The 18038-nt window shown below is 43.6% G+C and overlaps 1 protein-coding gene across 5 annotated transcripts in view; it reads left to right on the forward strand.

Moving 5' to 3' along the window:
- Window positions 1–385: 385 nt before the first annotated feature.
- Window positions 386–18038, forward strand: part of Adgrf1 (adhesion G protein-coupled receptor F1) — a 50708-nt gene continuing 33055 nt past the window's right edge. For 2 of the 5 annotated variants that reach the window (XR_013104683.1, XM_076915241.1), the window contains exons 1-3: window positions 386–581; window positions 15686–15765; window positions 17879–18020. Coding sequence is in view for 4 of the 5 variants with exons in the window: in XM_076915241.1 (XP_076771356.1) it covers window positions 17952–18020 (69 nt within the window). In the remaining variant the exon portion in view is untranslated. Of the gene's footprint in view, window positions 582–15685; window positions 15766–15907; window positions 16180–16853; window positions 16918–17878; window positions 18021–18038 lie in introns of those variants that run through there. The other 3 variants (XM_034521795.2, XM_034521794.2, XM_076915240.1) reach the window with 3 other exon arrangements.

An 18038-nucleotide genomic window follows, 5' to 3' on the forward strand; every position in this document is an offset into this window, starting at 1 on the left:
CTGGGAGTCCTTTACTCGGGAAAGCAGCCTGGAGACGCTTAGCTTTGAGTCTGTTGGGAAGGGAAAGATCTTATCTATCCTCCCGGCAGGACTCACCTGCGTCTCCTCCACCTCCGTGCACTTCCGCAGGGAGGTCTGCATTTCTTCAACTTTATGGGGTGTGACCCCCAAATGTCCAGAGAGGTTGGACAGGAGGGCCTAAGGGAGTGGCAGTTTGTAGGGTCCTGATCTGCGTGCCCAAGAGCATATCTGTCCCCTTTGTAGTCAATATCAGGCTCTCATCTATGGTGGCAGAAACGGGAAGTCTTTGGTCTCTGGATTGCCTGTCTTATTAACTCAGATGTTGGTTCTGAGAGGGAGGGAGGGAGGGAGGAAGGAAGGAAAGTCTGTTGGCTTTCCTTCTGCAGGGGGTGTGTCCAGCATTTGCTGGCAGAGACAGCAACCTGTCCTGAGCTGGTGATACATCAGTGGACCTGTGGCTGCCAGTCCTGTCCTGGGTCACCAGTGTCCCTTGGCATCTCCCAACGGTGCCAGTGGTTGGGGAGAAAGGCTCTGCTGTGCTGTGAAGACAGGAGTCCCAGGTAAGCTAACAGCTGTTGTGTGATTCCTTAGGGCCTGTTGGTTAAGCTGTGTTTTACTCTGTGGGGGATATTCTAATTTCAACATCTCATATCCTGAGAAGATAAACAAGGAAGAGAGTTGTTGAAGCAACTATTAGGAACAACAGGGCTCTGTTTCTCCCCAGCTGTGTAACCTGAGATTTTTCTCTGTCTCAAATGCTAGATTTTTTCCCCTGAAAGCCAAGGGTTCTCTCCAGGACAGGGCAGGCCCACTGCTATGGGCCCGAGAGGTTCTGCTCACTAGAGTATGACAGCTTCAGCCAGGAGTGTGTTAAAAATAACTGCTTTGTTTGTTTGTTTGTTCCTCAAGCTCATGCTTGAGAAGATAAAAATGAATTTTATTTATTAGGTTGGTTTGTTCCAGACTGGTCTCATGTACTGCAGGCTGGCCCCAAACTCAACAATGTAACCCAGGCTAGCTTTGACTTTGAACCTCTTATCCTCCTGCCTCCTCCAAGTTCTGGGATCACAAATTTCTGCCATTTTAAGTGTCTGATAAAAGTTTCTTTGCACTGTAGTCTATTAATGAGTCTATTGAAACCTTCCACAAACCAGTATAAATCTGAACGTTTTCTCCCAATTGAATGCCTTCAGTGACTCTCAGAAAAATAATTGGCCTTTACAGTTGCTTCCCCTTATTTCTTCCCCAAGTAAATATAAGATGACCCCACAGGCCTAGAAAAATACATGATTTTATTTTCCAAAAAATCTTCACTTATAACTGAGCATGGTGCCACAGTCTGGAATCCCAGCCCTTGGGAGGTAGAGGCGGAAGGATCAGACGTTCAAGGTCAGCCTAGGCTTTACAAAGAGTCTGAAGCCAGCCTGAGCTACAGGAGATCCGGTCTTAACCACAACAGTGAGGGATCCACCTGTATGAACCTGATCCTTAGTCTCATCTCTCACATCAGAGACAAGAGGGTAGAAGGGACTGAAGGAAGTATGAAGAGAAGGTCAGAGAAGTGGCCACGAGGCTTAGCAGATGAAATGAGATAGCTCAGATCTATGGTGGAGTTGGATTTCCCTATAAAGTTGTCCTCTGACCTCCACACCTCCACACGGCATTCACATGTCCCTTGCATACATGTACAGGCATAGACACATGATTGGCGATGACAATGACAACGATGGTGATGATGATGATGATGATGATAACAATAATGAATGGACAGGTCAAGGGGTGGAGAAGTGGTCTTGGCTTTTTCCTGACAATTTTCATTAAGATAAACTTATGTTTATGTCATACTGGGAACAGAGCCAGTACAGACACACACTCACATACACGCGCACACACACACACAGACACACACAGATACACTCACACCACATACACTTACATACACACACACATACCACATCCATATACTCACACATTACACATACTTACACACACACAATCACACACAGAGACGTGCATTCATTAACCTGTATACATATATATCACATACATTTACATAGACACACATACTCAGATACACCATATACACTTATACACATACATACACACACATACCATATACACATACTCAGATACACCATATACACTTACACACATACATACACACACATACCATATACACATACTCACATACACCATATACACTTACACACATACATACACACACATACCATATACACATACTCACATACACCATATACACTTACACACATACATACACACACATACCATATACACACACTCATACAATACACATACTCACACTCACTGACACCACACACACACTCACATACATTTACTTACATACATACAAACAGACATACACAGATGCACAGACACAGAGAAGATTACAGAAAACAGCAAACATACATACAGATATGATCTACAATCAGTTAAGACGCTAAGCTAGGAAAGCCTTTTGTTAAATTCTTTCTAATTTCATTATAAAATCTCTACTAATCACCCAGCCATAACTGAAATTAAAACCTATCTCTCTTAAGTGTAAGCCTAAGACCCACACCATATGGCCTCAAGCATACTCTTGGCCATACCCAATATGGCTAAGACTCTGTGACTAGCACATTCCCTGGGTGGGAAGAGGTTCTCTCTTCCCATAGCCTCCCCCAGACACTGGATAATATACCAGATGCCCCCGTTTTTTATTTTATTATTTTATTTTATGTGCGAGGATGTTTTGCCTGCAAGTATGATGCCTACGGGCATCAAGTGACCTTCAAGGAATAAAGGCTTGAGTAAGTCGCTTGGCTTTTCTTGTAAGAGGCAAGGCTTGCTTTGTGATTCACTAACCAGGGGGACTAAGATTGAAGGCAGGAAGACGTCTGTGTGCTGAGCCCTGTGAACGCGTTGTGTACACTCGAATCACTCACAAAACTGATGCAATATTTTGCCAGAAGAGAGATATGTCTTACTTCTTCCAGAAGGCAGTAGGTGTCTTAAAAACAGTGTCAGCACTGCTACTCTGGAAACTTCCCTTGCTAGGTTTTAGGATGGTATGTATGTGCATGTGTGCATGTGTGCATGTGTGCATGTGTGCATGTATGCATGTGTGCATGTTATTATCTGTCTTCTGCTCTCCTTTATACCTCAATTCAAATACTGAAGATACACTCACAGGCAAGAGAAATAAATGCATATATTCATTTAAGCCAGGACATGTGCAAATGTTATGTATGTATGTATGTATGTATGTATGTATGTATGTATCTACCTACCTACCTATTCATCTATGTATTTATTTTTAAGGACAGGGTCTCTCTATGAAGCCCAGGTGGTCTTAAACTCAACAGTCTTCTGCCTCTGTCTCCTAAGTATTGACATCATAGATGGGTGGCTACATGCCTAGCAGTGATTGAAGTAAACATTTTGGTTGTGAGCAAGAAGAAATAGAATGATTAAAAGGATACAGGGTATTTAAGGTCATGGCAGTGGAAGGCGTATGTATCATAAGGTAAGGAATTCAGACAGTAGAGGGGTGGCACCTGCAGGACAAATGTCACCCAATTCACATTTCTACTTAAAGCCACACCTCGTAAAACCATGTACTTTGTGGGAACCACCCCATATATTTGCAAGGATCAAAATAGCTTGCATAGTTCTCCTAACTTCCTTACCTTCACAGGGCTTTAGCTATAGCTATGAAGAGGAAACTGCTGCCTGCGCTATCTCCCCAGAGAAGTACTCATAACATGGTGTGAAGGCCATAGTTTATTTATTGGGTAGACATATGGTCTTCGTGGCTGTGAAAATTATTTTGGAACATGGTAGGTTAGAGCCTAAGGCTGGTACCATTATGGCCTCAAGCATACTCTTGGCCATACCCAATATGGTTGAGACTCTGTGACTAGCACGTTCCCCGGGTGGGAAGAGAGAACCCCTTCCCATAGCCTCCCCCAGACACTGGGTAATATACCAGATGCCCCTGTTCTTGATTGTATTATTTTATTTTATGTGCAAGGATGTTTTGCCTGCATGCACACAAGTACATTATGTATATACCTACGGGCATCAGGTGACCAGCAACTGGAGTTACAGACGGTTGTGAGCCACTCTATGGGTGTTAAGTATTAAGCCTGAGTCCTTTCCATGAGCAGTATGTGCTTTTAAATCTCGATCTATTTGAACCCCCTACAGGTTCCTACTCAACGGGTGATTGAAGAGTGAGCGGGCTCTAGCACTTTCAGAAGGAAAAGTTGCAGGAATTAATATTAGAGGTAGAAAACGGGCCAGGGGATGTGGCTCAGTTGGCAAAGCGTATGTCCTGCAAGCAAACATGCAGACCTGAGCTCCATCCCTCGGACTCCTATAAACAAACCGAGCATGGCAACCCAGCTTGTTATTCTAGGAAGATCTTTGGGGCTTACAAGCTTGTCAGCCTAGCCCACTTTGTGAGAGACCCTGTCTCAAAAAAAGCTGGACAGCACTTGAGAAATAACATCTAAGGTTGGTCTCTGACCTCCACATGCAGGTGCACAGGTCCACACACAGAGGCCCATGTATACACACAAAACCGCAATAGGAGTGTTGTGTCATCTAGTAAAGTTACCAATATAATAAATCCATCGTGTGTAGCACACCAGATAGAAAATGTGCCGAGGTGAACAGAAGTGAGGTGATCACACAGTCCTAGGTTATAAACGAGCCTTGTGAAGGTTAGCAGGCAACCATGGTGTCTGTCCTCATGATCTAGGTCAGTTTTTCAGTCTCCAGAACACTGGAGTCTGGGAGGTCTTGTTTGTTTGTTGTTGTTTGAGTCTTTAAGTATTTTTGTTTGAAATGGGCTTTAAAGTTTTTAACACAATCTCCATATTGTTTGCTTTTTTTTTTTCTCTTGAAATGAGCTATTTAAACCCTGCTCACAGGACTGTTTAGGGATAAGCACTGCCTATTGTGAATCAGGTTGTCTCAGTGGGACAGAGTTCCACCTGCACAGTGCTGGACAGAGAGGGCTTGTGTTGAGCAGACCATCTTTTCCCATGAAAACCTTTCACACTTGTGTTTGTATGATGGCTTCTAATTAACCTGGCCAAATTAACTCAATTCTTTTGTTGTTGTTGTTGTTACTGTTGTTGTTGCTGTTGCTGTTGCTGTTCTTCTTCTTCTTCTTCTTCTTCTTCTTCTTCTTCTTCTTCTTCTTCTTCTTCTTCTTCTCCTCCTCCTCCTCCTCCTCCTCCCCCTCCCCCTCCCCCTCCCTCTCCTCCCTCTCCTCCCTCTCCTCCCTCTCCTCCCTCTCCTCCCTCTCCTCCCTCCCCTCCCTCCCCTCCCTCTCCTCCCTCCCCTCCCTCCCCTCCCCTCCCTCTCCCTCTTCCTCTCCCTCTCCCTCTCCCTCTGCCTCTGCCTCTCCCTCTCCCTCTCCCTCTCCCTCTGCCTCTGCCTCTGCCTCTCCCTCTCCCTCTCCCTCTCCTCCCCCTCCCCCTCCTCTTCCTCCTTCTCTTCCTCCCCCTCCCCCTCCTCCTCCCCCCGTGTGTGTGGGGGGGGGGGGGAGTGGGTGAATGCTCCATATGTAGACCAGGCTAGCCTCCAACTTACAATAATCCTTCCCCCTCATATCCTAAGTACTGGAATTATAGGAACAATTACCCTCATGCTTGACTAAGTTATCTTTGTTAAGATACTTATTATTATATTTGTTAAGATACTTATTATTATATTTCTCAGGGACTTAACACTCTTGTATGTATCATAACTATTTAAAAGAAACAATGTAAACACCAGTAGGATTAAAATAATACTCAGAATGATGTTATATAGAAATGTAGACTTCAAAGTTTATAAAAAGCATCAAGGTAGTTTTGATAAGGAATATTTTAGACAAGTAACAAAGTTAGCATAGCCAGCTAGCCAATTTTAAAGAAATAAACATTAATCTTAATTTATATGAAAACCTAAAAAAACCCCAAAGACCAAAGATTCCAATGCATTTGATTTATAAAATCAAAGAATTAGTAGAAAACATAGGAAAAGTGATTCTATAATCTCTTTATAGGAAAAAAAATTGGTATAACCCCAAGTTCAAAGTTCCCAATGGAAATGATTGAGAAAGGTTATTTTGTGAATATTTTAAGTTTTCAAACAAAACCAAGAACCAGTATCTACACTTCATGAAGAGTCTTGAAGCAGTTATTCAGGGATAATGAGTGGTCTGTGGTCAGATAGAAAACTTGAGATAGCGGCTTTAAAAAAAAAAGAAGTAGCTAATAATCTGGAAAATGATTGATTTTATTAACTATTAAGGACCTGAAAACACAGGAAGTAAGATTAAAAAGATCTCTTGTCAGTTTGCCCATATGGAAAAGAGGTTGGTGGCTATTCATTTTTGGCATACTTAAAATAAATCTTAATTTCACATGAAAGTTTAAAATAACGCCAGGACTAAGCATTCAAACGTTTTAATGTTATAATATTACAAACATTAGAAGAAAACAGGCAGAAATGGCTGAGGTGTGGGGAGACCGAAGAATCTCTGCTTCTTATCAGGGTGTGAAAAATGAGGTCCTGATTAGCAATGGCTACATCTGTCAGACCTGAAAGTAGAGAACCTCTTTGGAGCAGCCCCTTTATGCTAACCTGGGAAAATCCTGGCTGGCCTGGGATTTGCAAGTGTGAATGGAAATATTATAGAAGGGGCCCCTGGGGGAAGACAGTGGGAGCTGGAATCGCCAAGTTGCTCTTGCTTCTGCACACAGCCTGTAGCCTTAAATGCTTCTGAGTGCGGATGGATGTGGTTAGTGTTCTTAGGCTCCCTGTTACGCCTGACATTCGTTTGATTTCTAGAATGACCCCTTGGAGGATGTGACTGAAAAAACTTGCTTTTACTTTAAGATAATTGTGATGAGGATACAAGTCATTTGTATAGGACAGGGAGTTAGGGGTCTTAGCATGAGATGAGATGTCACCTCCATTTTACCCCTATTTTAGATAGATCTCTTACTCAAATTGGTTGTATTGGACATGGTGGCACTCACCTATAATTCCCAGGAGAGACAAGGGATTGTGAATTAAAGGCCTTGTCTCAAAGCAGAGAGAGTAAAAAAAAATAAAATAAAAAAATTAAAAAAATATTTCAGTTAGGAGGAATTTTCAGCAGCTCCAATTGGATCGTTCACACTTGAAGACCCAGCACCACCCACGCTGTATGGAGCTCCATCCCAGCAGGCCCAGCTTTCTGTCCTTGTGTTTGTAAAGCAGAGTCGCTTCCTTTTCCCGGACAAGGGTCCTTGTTTTCTATGGGACAGAAGTGGGGGTCAAATTCCAGTCCTGAGTTATTAACATCATACTCCAAGGAAAACGGGCTGACTCTTAGCCCAAGGAAAAGGGGACTCAAAGCAATACTGATACATTGTTTTAAATAGAATCCATGTTTACTCATTTCACTTTCCATAAATGTACACTGAAATAATTCTTCCTAGTTTATAAGGTTACCAAAAATATCAATATACAAGGAAGCATTTTGTAAATTAGAGGGTTTTTTGGCATGCACGAATGTGTGTGTGTGTGTATGTGTGTGTGTGTGTGTGTGTGTATGTGTGTGTGTGTGTGTGTGTGTGTGTGAGAGAGAGAGAGAGAGAGAGAGAGAGAGAGAGAGAGAGAGAGAGAGAGAGAGAGAGAGTGTTCGGATGTGAGTGTACAGGTGTGCACATGCCATAACACAGGAGTGGAGGTTGAGGACAGCTTCAGGTGTCAGTCTTTACTCTCTGTCCTGTCTGGGTCAGGGCCTCTTGTTTTCTGCTGTGTAAAACAGGCTAGCTTCTCCCATCTCTGCCTCTCATCTCCCCATAGGGCTCCCAGGATCGCAGCTTTTATGTGGGGTCTGGGGATTTGAACTCAGGTCCTCATACTTGTGCAGCAAGCACTTTCTGCCCAGCCCGGGTTACAGTTACTCTTATATTTCTCCCCCTCTGAATGCCATTCAGTGAAATTTTCTTTAAATCAAAGCAAACCATGAGGAAGCTCAGACTCTTGGCTTTGACTGTTAGAGATCAACAATGTTACTGATGGAAATGAGACCTAAAGCTGACCTGTGGATTCCAGGAAGGCTGAAGCCTTGAGTGGAAGAAAGAACTTGGCCACACTATTAATCTCTCTGTAAGGGCTTAGGGTAACTCACACGCCACAAAGCGCTAGAGAAAAATCTTCCGTTATGAATGGTTGGCAGAGCTCCAAGCTACCAGGCTTGCTTTCAGACCTGTTACAATGTAACCGACCTGGATGTGTTTTCTCTGGAAGATAAACCCTCCTAGGATTGCATCTGAAACTGTGGGTGATGAGCTAAGCACAAGGGGCCATCCTGAATGGCGACGCTCGCTTTTTGAAGACACAAAGCACAGACAGGTAGCTAGAAAACAGTATCCTCCGTGAGAAGGAGCAGATGGTTGCATTGGATTGAAATGACCAGCAACGGGAGAAATGCTTTTCCAGTCTAGTGAAGGGCAGAGGACATGCAGACTGCTAGAGAACCAGCTTTGTACCAGCTCAGCTTTGGATCAGAGAAGACACAGCCTAACTAGAGGCACACTCTGACCTCAGATGGTACAGCCAGTCAGTGCAACATAAAGGAGCATCATAAATAAGGTCCTAGGACACAGAGACTCGTCAGCCCGCTCCCCAACCCCCACCCCCGGGTGTTTGCGAATGTGGATTTCACCATAGCATGGGGTGGGGGCGGTATTTTTCCTCTTTCCTTCTGTGTATGTTATATGTATGTGCACACCTGTTTTGTGGGGTTGTACATGTATGGTGGTCAGAAATTGAGTTCTGATGTCTTCCACCATTGAGATACATTTCCATTTCTTTTTCAAATAGGTCTCTCACTGAATCTAGACCTCACTAATTGGCTAGAGTGGCCAGCAAATGCCAGGGGTCCTCCTGTTTCCACTCCTCTGGTGAATTTTTGCTAGGGATCTTCAGTCAGGTCTTCACAGTAGCATAGTAAGCACTTTGCCCACAAAGGCATCTTGTCATCTTCCTGGAGTTACTCTTAATGAACGGAGCTATAATGCATGGTAATTCATACGATTATATTGTTAATAGCCAGCTTCTCATAATGATGGAAGCTTTACTGCATGGCAGTCCATCCAATTGTGTTAATAGCCAGTGCATTTCATAGTGCTTGGGAAATTGACAACCCTCTTTTCAGAGTGGTTGAATGAATCAAAGCATGTCCAATTGGTAGAATGTGCATGGAGAGGAAGCGACTGAGCTAAATAATTCTTATTTAGGGCCCTTCAAGGCATAGAATGGTTAAAAATTCCATCTCTGTTCTCAACTAAGACCTTAGTTTTCAGTGCGGTCTCAGACCATCTCAAAAGATGATCAGGAATGAATGACCAGTATTCGGGGAGAAAACCAGTTGAACACCTTCAGTATTTTCAGGTTTACGTTTGGTGACTGACAAGAATGGATCGAAGAACAATTAGACAAGTGCTTTATAGAGGAAAGTAGACAGTTATACACATAAGATCTGAATCTGAGGGGATGTAAGTGGGCGAACCTGTGTTACCCCTCAGAGTAGAGGTGGAGGCTGAATCTAGAGAGGTGGTTATACTTCACAGGACTTTACAGATAAGCAGACTGTCCAAGGTGTTAGTCTGACTCACCCAGGCCTCTTCAAGCATGGTATATGTTAAAGTATAAAGCATGTACTTAAAATTTTACTCTGCAGACCTAGGGTACTGGGAATATAGCCCAGTTGGCAGAGTGCTTGAGGTCTTGAGCCCAGATTAAAATGGTTAGGATAGAGCCAGACTGAGATCACAGCATGTGGGTGGTAGAGGCAGGAGAATTAGAATTTCTAGGGTTGGCTGCATAGTGAATGGGAGGCTATTCTAAGCTACAGGAGATCTCGTCTCAAAACAACCACAAACAAACAAAACCCTTTTTGTTGTGTCTATACATAACTGTCTACATCCACTGAAAATTTTAGATACTTTTAAGTTATTGTTTTCCCAGAGAAAATTTGGCTCTTAAATTTGATAAACACTCCAAACATGCATTTATTTATTTATTTATTTGCCTTCTCTGTGTCCCTCCTCCCTCAGCCCCATTCTCTGTGTTGCATCTACCAGTCAGGAATAAAACAAGGAAGTCTGTCTGAAAGGCAACCGTCTGGGGGTTTCTATGTAAAGATTCCTCCCTCAAACCCACATAATGAGATGCGAAATAAAGTTGAGTTTGTTCACATCTGCCTAATTGTGACTCAACAGTGATTTTCTGAGTCCTCCGTGGAGCCTGGCTCTGCCATCCCCACATGTGCATACCTGTGGGCTTGCAGTTTTATGAGAGAGTGGAGGGACCTCATCCTAATGGGGAATGCTATTTGTAGAGGAAGAGGCATTATTCCGTAAACACTGGAGGCAGAGAAACATGGTACCTAGGATTGGATTGTTGCTTAAACTGCTGGAGAGTGTCTGTGTGAGCAATGTCAGGTCAACATCATGTGGATAAGGAGACCTCTGTTGATGTAAACAGCTGATATTCAGAGTCCACAAACACAAATCTGAGAGAATGGAGAGACAATGGGACGCCGGCTCCGGAGGCACAACAGCAAAATTTAATGATTGTTTGTGGTTACGTAAAGGACAGGGATTATCAGAAATGAATTCACTTGAATGAATTCAAGGAAGTGTGTGGGAGGCGGGGCACACCCTCACTGTGATTAAGTGGTTAAGCTTTTTCACAGATGGCAATGCCAACACAGCTGTTGGCCAGGAGTTAGCTGCCCTCAGGGTGAAATGTGTTGTAAACACCAGTGCTCTAGTGGCAAGGACAACACATTTGTGGAATTACACAAAGATTCTGAGGTGGCTTTTCTTTTCTTTTTTTTTTTTTTTTTTTTTTTTTTTTTTGGTAGGTTTTGGGATCCTTCTGGCCTCCGAGTGGGACATGAAGAAAGAATGGAGACAGGGAGATGAACAAGATAGAGAATGAGGAGGAGAGAGAATGTGAATGAGATAGAGAGAGGGAAAGGGAGAGAACAGGAGATCTAGCTAGGGGCAGGGGGCGTGGACCTGGCACAGGTTCATGATCACTTAAGCTGCTGCTAGGTCCCTGAGGGCGGCAGGCCAGTGGAAAGACCTGTTTGCTAACAGACTACTTTCTTTGTGTTGCGGGTCCTCCTTTGAGTAAGGTCATTTAGCTACTGGAAAAAAAAATGTACTCCTGTTTCCTGAAGGCTTAGAACTCTCTATCTCCATGGTGCAGGCTGTCAAACTGTCAGCATCACTTACATCAATTTAATTCGACTCAGAATTGAAGTGAAATTCTGACCCATTCTACCAAGTTACCCAAAGTGTAATAAGGTGGCAGAAGAAAAGCTCACAATTTTGCTGGTCTGAGTGGGTGGCAATAGTTACTAGTTGGGTCATTTTATATGCAGTAACTCATGTGACTCTCCCAAGAACCTGTGAACCGGATACTGATCCTTTTATCTCAAAGGTGAATAAATAAAGGCATAAAAAGCCCAAGAATATCACAGGCGTCCAGCTGTAAACGTCAACACCAGAGGCAAGGCAATTTACCCGCAGAGCCTGTTATCAGCTGTAGACCGTGAGATGTCCTTTCTCTATTCTTGACAGCCAATCAGGGTGTCTTGTATGTTTAAATTTCAGATAAATTCTTATGCTGACAATGAAGAATGTTCCAAGTACCACATGGAGAAAAATTACCCTAAAATGTTATTCCTTACTTACTTGAATTTCAGATATATCTACCTTGAGGTATCTTATTTTTTTAAAAATGAATTCTCTAGTCCTATCACACAGGAAACTATGCAAATTAAGAAACCAGAGAGCAGAAAATGATTAGTTCAAGCTTTGGCTCTGCGATGGTTAATATTGGTATGAACTTGAAAGGTTCTAGAATCACGAGACAACAATCTGATATCTACAAAGGAATTAATATAGATTAAGTTAAATCAGATGGGAAGAGCCTTAATATGGGTGACACTGTTCTATGGACTGGCATCCCAGAGCTAATAAAGCATGTGGTTCTCTCTGACTCCTATCTGTGGCTGCAGAGTGACCAGCAAACTCAAGCCCCTGTGTTGGGGATTGGTTCTAATGCTTTGAATTAATAGGGAATCTACCTGTCCAAACGCTGAAGGTCCTTGTCCCCAGTTGGTTTTTGATTGATCAGAAAAGAGCCAACAGCCAATGGTGGGGTGGAGAGAGAGAGAAAACTTTCAGATTTGCACAGGCCAGGAACTGAAAGAGAGGAAGAGGAGAGAGATCGCCGTGTCTCAGAGGGAGACAGATCAGATTTAGAGGTGCAGAAGAAAATTCATGCAAAATGGAGGTGGAAAGGGAAAGTAGCCCTTTGGGAGGGGCTGCCCAGAAGGTAACAGCGCAGCAAGAATAAGACATAGATTTAGAAGATGATGAGCCAGGAGTACTGGAGGGAAATGTACAGTAGCAGGGTGGAGGATTACAACTGCCCCGCCTATGAGCTAGTCAAGGCATATTAAAATTAAGTGGAGTGTGTGTGTATGTGTGTCTCTGTGTGTGTGTGTGTGTCTGTGTGTGTGTCTGTGTGTGTCTGTGTGTCTTTCATTCGAGAATCCAGATAGCCCCAGGGCTGGTGCTCAAGTGTGACCCACTGGGAGTCAAAGTGGTTTAGCTAAAATTACCACTACAGCCTTGCTACCATGCCCTCTTGCATGATGGACTGTAACTTCAAGCCAAGAGCCAAAATGAATCCTCCCTTACTCAAGCTGCTTTTGTCTGATATTTGGTCACAGCAATGAGAACACTGACTGATACAGGTACCAGAACCTGAAGCAGGACCAGGCATAGATCGTCTATCTTTCCCTAGTCTAGAAACCATCCAGAAGTACATAGACCTGGACATGAGCATTGCTGGTGACCTTTAATAATATCCACAGCTAGGCTGGACCTGTTTAAGATTTCACAGGCTTTAGGAAAAATAGGGATGTCTCTATTTTTCAAAGAACATCACAGAATCCCTCCTCCATTCTCTCCCCTTCCCTATATTTCTCCTCTGCTGCTTCTCCATTTTTCCTCTTCTTTCTTTCTGGTGCATCTATTCATGATCAGCCTACTGACCAACACAAGCCTTCACCCCCACATCACTGATAAGCATTTCTGGAAAATCCCAAGAGGCGGTCCAGAGTAGGAGGAAGGGGAATAAGGAAGTAGGAGAGAAGACTTCCTTATGATGCCCAGAGCTGCCACCCAGACTTTCTGAGCTGGGTTTGCAGCCTCAAGCTGAACATGGGGGAGAAAAAAAGGTTTCAGCAGGAGAGAGTGGTGAGTTGTGGGGAATCGTATGAAGGCCAGGCCTCTGGTTTAGTGATGGTCCTTGGCACACAGAGGGGACAGATGGTACCCACATGCGCAGAGACTGTTATTCGTCAGATCCAGGATTGCAAGCCACAGGCAAAACAATACCTAGGAAATCAAAGGAAAAGAGTCTTCCTGGAATTGGAGGAAAAAAGGGAGGGTGTTAGAGAAAGCCCTGCCCCCCCCCTCGCTATGTGGTTGTACTTCTTGAAGGCACTGAGATATTAACTTAGTCATGCTTGACAAGTTAACAATAAGACTGAAATAAGATAAACAGAGGAAAATATCCAAGGTAAACATGGTGTGGTGATGTGTACCTGTAATCTTAGACACTCTGAAGCAGAGGCAGGAGGATCACGAGTTCACACTCAGTCATCACTGCACAGTGAGATTGTGACAGGCCTGTGCTACATGAGACCCAGACTCCAAAAACCTGTGTGCTGCTTACTGTTTACTGTAAAGTTAACATAACTTAGAATCACCTAGGTAGGAAGCCTCAGTTGGGGAATTGTCTGAATTTGGTTGGCTGGTAGGGAAGTTGGCTGAAGCTTGTCTTGATGGTTAGGGGAGGTGGTGAGAGTCAGCCTGAATGTAGGCTTTCCCCCTTGTTGCCTTTTGTCAGGGCATTTTAGCATAGTAAGATTAGAGAAAATAGAACTCACACACAAACACCTACATACACCACACCACACACACATATCCCACACACACTTCACATATACATAACACACACACACACACTATACACACATATACACACATATCACACACACACCACACACATCACACATATACATACCACACATACCACACATACATACACACAAACTACACATACCACATATATACATACATACTATACACACCACACATACACACACACCACACCACATACCATAGACACACCACATATATACTACACTCATGGGGAAGATATCCAAATCCAAAGTATAACTCAGGAAATATATACATACATACACACATATGTGTATATATATATGTGTGTGTGTGTATGTATATATGTATGTATGTATGTATGTGTCATAAATTCAATTTGTTCTCAACACACTCTGACATATTTATGTCAGCATTTTCTAAGCGATATAATGCAACATCTGTTTTCACAGCACTTACATCACACTGTGCTGAAGTGATTTAGAGATGACTTAGAGCCTGTAGAAAGGTGTGTTTAAGTTACAGTCTGATACTTCACCTTATTGGTTCTCAGTCCTCCTAATGCTGTGACCCTTTAATATGATCCATCATGTTGTGATGACCCCCAACCATACAATTATTTTTGTTGCTGCTTCATGATTGTGATTTTGCTACTGTTATGAATTGTAATGTAAATATCTGACATGCAGGATTTATGATATATGACCCCTGTAAAAGGGTTGTTTGACCCCTCCCCCAAAGGGGTCATGACCCACAGGTTGAGAGCTGCTGCTCTACCATTCCATATGACAGACAGTACTTGTGCAGGTACTGGTAGGCTCAGTAGCCTTGGACCAATTCCCAGGTACACAGAAGTGTGTGTGTGTGTGTGTGTGTGTGTGTGTGTGTGTGTGTGTGTGTGTTAGGTTATAACACATTTATTCCAAAGGGAAAGAAAAACTGAGACACTCTTTTTCAGAGACAAATACCCATTGGCTTTGGAGAACAGTAAACACAGACAGAAGCAGGCAGGCTTTAGAGCAGATAAGCCAAGACCTAAAAGAAGGGTTGAAGAAGCTGGAGAGAAGACTAAGTGGTTAAAAGAATAGCTTATTCTTCCAGAGGACCCGGGTTCAAGTCCCAGCATCCACATTGTAGCTCACAACTGTCTCTAATGAGCTCTGGCACTCTCATGCAGACATATATTGCAGGCAAAATACTAATACACATAAAAGAAAAAAATAAACAAATCTTTAAAAAGAAGAAGAAACTGGGCTGTGGTGGCGCGCACCTTTAATCCAAGCACTTGGGAGCCAGAGGTAGGCATATCTCTGAGTTAAAGGCCAGCCTGGTCTACAGAGTGAGATCCAGGACAGCCAGGCTACACAGAGAAACCCTGTCTCAAAAAACAACCAACGAAGAAAGGATTGAAGCACAGATGAACATCGCAGACTCATGCAGCCAAAGATCTAAGAGGAGTCTCTGGCAAACAGGATGGCGGGGAAGGTGGGGTGTGGGAGGATCATTCACTCACCCAAGAGGAAAGGTGACACAGATTCCCCATGTCCTATGCTTTCTTTGAAGGCCTCAGACAGCTGGCCATGTGTATAACAGACCCTCCACCCTGCCTTTCTTGTTAGGTCAGAGAGCAGCATCTGAGAACAGTATCTGGTGGGAATGGCAGCGTGCACATGAAGATTAAGGTTCGCCAAGGAGCAAGGTAAGGCTGGCGGGGAGAACCCCACTCTGTCCTGACCAAGGACACTTACTCCATTGGTGAATTATTGAGTTTGGGAATTGTAATTTTTTTTTAGCCATTTTTTTTTGATCTGTAAAAGAAATACTGAAAGGTTATGGAGGAATAGTCCTTTATGTTCTGTGATGGTTTGTATATGCTCAATCCATGGAGTGGCACTATTAGTAGGTGTGGCCCTTGGAGTAGGTGTGGCCCTGTTGGAGTAGGTGTGTCACTGCTGGTGTGAGTTTTAAGACCCTCATCCTAGCTGCCTGGAAGCCAGTATTTTGCTAGCAGCCTTCAGATGGAGATGTAGACCTCTCACCTCCTCCTGCACCATGCCTGCCTGGATGCTGCCATGTTCCTGCCTTGATGATAGTGGGCTGAACCTCTGAACCTGTAAGCCAGCCCCGATTAAATGTTGTCCTTTATAAGTCTTGCCTCAGTCATGGTGTCTCTTCACAGCAGTAAAACCCTAACTAAGATGTTCTATTACTGCTGCCCACTAAAAACTTTTTAAAATGCTGGAGGGCTTCCACAATGTGCTATTTAACATGGTAGGCTCTAGCCACTTGTGACTTGTGCACCTTAGAAATGTGTGCAGTAGCTCAGGATGGTCTCAGTAATAGAGTCTTTGTGTAGCATGTGTAAGGCACTGGGTTTCATCCCCAGGACCACATACTAGGAGAATAGGAAGTTTAAAGCTATCTTTAGCTAACAGTGAGTGAGTTTGAGGATAGCCTGGGCTACATGATATCTATTGTAAAAATACAAGGACAAAAAATATGTATAGTTAATACAACAAAGAAATTGTGTGTGTGTGTGTGTGTGTGTGTGTGTGTGTGTGTGTGTAAGGGGCAGGAAGGTTGAACTTATGCAGGCTAGGCAAGTGTGTTACTTCTAAGCTAGAGCCTTCATCTAAGAAACTGAATTTTAAATATAATTTTAATTAAAATTAAAAATGAAGAGGCCTCATGTGCCCAGTAGCTTTGACAGAATGATTATAACTTGGCATGATTGTTCTTTGACACCAAATAACACAGATATAAAATATAATTTTTTTTTTGGATTAGGTCATATTAGTCACGTGTCTGTCGTTGTGATAAAGTACGACAATCAGAGGACTCTGAAAGAAAAGTGAGTGTATTTTAGCTTATATCTGTCGGCTCCTTGCTGGCAGGTCCAGGCGAGAGGAGAGAGGTCCCTGTCCCGCTGGGTCTCTCTGGGGCTGAGCGGGATGGTGAGTGTCCCGGAGTCTTGTCAAGGCAAAAACTCAACTTTAATGTATCAGCGTCTTGCTTATATAAACTCCGAGCACAGGGAGGAGGAGTTTTGGAGGGGTGAGATGACATAAGGGACAGGAAACGGTGACGGAGGGTATGAGGTGACTGACAGTGCCAGTGACAAAGCTCTACATCAGCAACAGCGGGGCAGAGGCAGAGCCAAACGGGTCTTGTTGTGTGAGCCCAGTAGGGAAGTGACTGAGATAGGTCTCAAACCGGAGCCAGGCTCGGGTTTGTCCTCAAGGTCCAAACCAGGGTCAAAATGGGGCCCAACATATATCCAGAGGGAAACTCTGCAATTGTGAGGGAACCATGACAGCAGGCGCAGGAGCAGGAAGCTGAGAGCTCATATCTTCAACCACAGACACAAGGCAGAGACTCAGAACCGGAAGCTGGGTGAGGCTGTAAATCCCTAAAGCCTGCCCTCCTTAATTGCTTTCTCCAGCAAGGCTCTATCTCCTCAGGGCTCCACAACCTCCCCAAACAGCACCACCAACTGGTCTGTTCAAATACCAGAGCTTATGAGGGACATTTCTCATTTAAATCACCACAACATGGATGTGCTGAGTTCCAGTTATAGAAGATTAATAGAAACTTGAGAACAATTCATTGCTAACTCCATCAAGTAACAAGAAGGGAGCTTTCTAGATTGGCTTATTGTTATCCTTAAGTTTAGTCGCTCCAAATCTATCGTTGATACTTGCACTCATAGAGCTCTTGGTTGTTTTAATGTGACAAAGAAAATCCCAATAAAACTTGAGGCGCTGGTGATGAAGGTTCCTAGTTCCAGCCTTGGCTCACCGTGTTTCTTCTAGCACACAGCCTCCTGGGTGACTGGACACGGGTGTCTAATGTTCAGTCCAGAGAGGAGAGAAGCAGCTACTGGATATGAGAGTTGGACTTCTGTGGCTCATCCCTCTCGTCACACTCACGGAAGGCACCAATGGCTTCCTGCAGGTGAGCCGGTGCTGATGT

This window comes from Arvicanthis niloticus, chromosome 17, assembly GCF_011762505.2.
Source record: "Arvicanthis niloticus isolate mArvNil1 chromosome 17, mArvNil1.pat.X, whole genome shotgun sequence".
Lineage (NCBI taxonomy): Eukaryota > Metazoa > Chordata > Mammalia > Rodentia > Muridae > Arvicanthis > Arvicanthis niloticus.